Raw genomic sequence first — 1,449 nt, 5'->3', positions numbered from 1 at the left:
TGCTGTCTATCACCTCTCCTCTGATAGGCCCACCACCATTTGATTGAGATGCCATCAGACAGGGAAGGTTGGAATCAGTCCTCTGGCTACTCAGTCTCTCTCTCTCCTCTATTTCTATATAGGGCTTTATGCCCAGAAAGAGGATATTAAAATGTGACATTTAGTTGTTTTCTGGAGTTTTGGTTCTGTGGAATGAGTGGAATTATTCAGAGTGACCATATTCTCCATTATATCTGGGACATTTGGTTCAACTCCACTCCCAGAAGAAAGCCCCACGACAGTATAAAGTTTGAAGCCAGAGTGAATAGAGGTGAGTGCAGTTAACTCTAAGTTCCATTCTAGTCCTAAAATCTCACTTTTATGATTCTAGCAACATAAGTAAAAAGAGTTTATCTTAAAATTTTTACCTATGGAGGCTTTGACTTCTTTATTTCTCAGGCTGTAGATGAGAGGATTTAACATGGGGATGACCACTGTATAAAACACAGACACCACTTTGTCTTGGTCCATTGAGTAACTGGAGCTGGGGCGCAGATACATGAATAGTATTGTCCCAAAGAAGATGACAACTGCCATCATATGGGAAGCACATGTGGCAAAGGCTTTGTGTCTTCCTTCGGCAGACCGGATTTTCAAGATGGCAGCCAGGATGTAGAGATAAGAAATTATAATAGTCAGGAGGCAGCTCAGTTCATTAAAACTTGCAAAACTAAAAATTAAAATCTCATTGATGTGTGTGTCAGAACAAGAGAGTTTAACGAGTGGTGGAGTATCACAGAAAAAGTGGTTGATGACATTTGAGTGGCAAAAAGACAGCTGGAAGGTGAAGCCTGTGTGAATGGCAGCATTTATAAAACCTGCAAGATATGTAACTAACACCAAGAGGATGTTGAGATGGGGGGACATGGTGACTGTGTAAAGGAGAGGTTTGCAAATGGCCACATAACGGTCATAAGCCATCACAGCCAACAGGAAGCCCTCAATTCCGGCAAAGGAACCATAAAAAAAGAATTGCGTGGCACATTCATTAAATGAAATGACTGGGTTCTCCACCCAGAAGTTCACAAGCATGTTGGGGGCAACGACAGAAGAGTAGCAGAAATCAACAAGGGACAAGTTACTTAGGAAGAAATACATAGGAGTATGGAGATGTGAATCAACCTTGATTAACAGAATCATGCCAAGATTTCCAACCACAGTGATCGTGTAGATGACTAGGAACACCACAAAAAGAAGACACCGTAGCTCTGGATGATCCCTGAATCCCAAGAGAACAAATTCAGTCACTGCTGTGTGGTTGATCATAACTTTGGCTCAGATTGGAGGATTCTTTTACTGGGATAAGAAAGAAACCAAGAAAATAAATAGTGTAAAAATATTAGGAAAATCAAATAATTCATTCTTGCCTTAAAGAAAGACACTTTAAAGAGCACATCTATGATGTTCTGA

At 40.5% G+C, this 1,449-nt stretch overlaps 1 protein-coding gene across 1 annotated transcript; it reads right to left on the bottom strand.

The window, feature by feature from the left end:
• Window positions 1–366: 366 nt before the first annotated feature.
• Window positions 367–1,305, bottom strand: LOC103213088 (olfactory receptor 1020-like). The gene has a single exon (XM_007958982.2). The coding sequence runs from the start codon at window positions 1,303–1,305 to the stop codon at window positions 367–369; it is 939 nt and encodes a 312-aa protein (XP_007957173.2).
• Window positions 1,306–1,449: the final 144 nt, after the last annotated feature.

The sequence above is a fragment of the Orycteropus afer genome, unplaced genomic scaffold, assembly GCF_000298275.1.
Source record: "Orycteropus afer afer isolate SDZICR_OR568_19922 unplaced genomic scaffold, OryAfe1.0 scaffold01270, whole genome shotgun sequence".
NCBI classification, from domain to species: domain Eukaryota; kingdom Metazoa; phylum Chordata; class Mammalia; order Tubulidentata; family Orycteropodidae; genus Orycteropus; species Orycteropus afer.
This window is presented reverse-complemented; position numbering and strand designations above follow the sequence as displayed.

What these genes read in the sequence shown, in the direction of transcription:
- LOC103213088 (XM_007958982.2), bottom strand. Translation starts at nt 1,305, where the DNA reads ATGATCAACCACACAGCAGTGACTGAATTTGTTCTCTTGGGATTCAGG.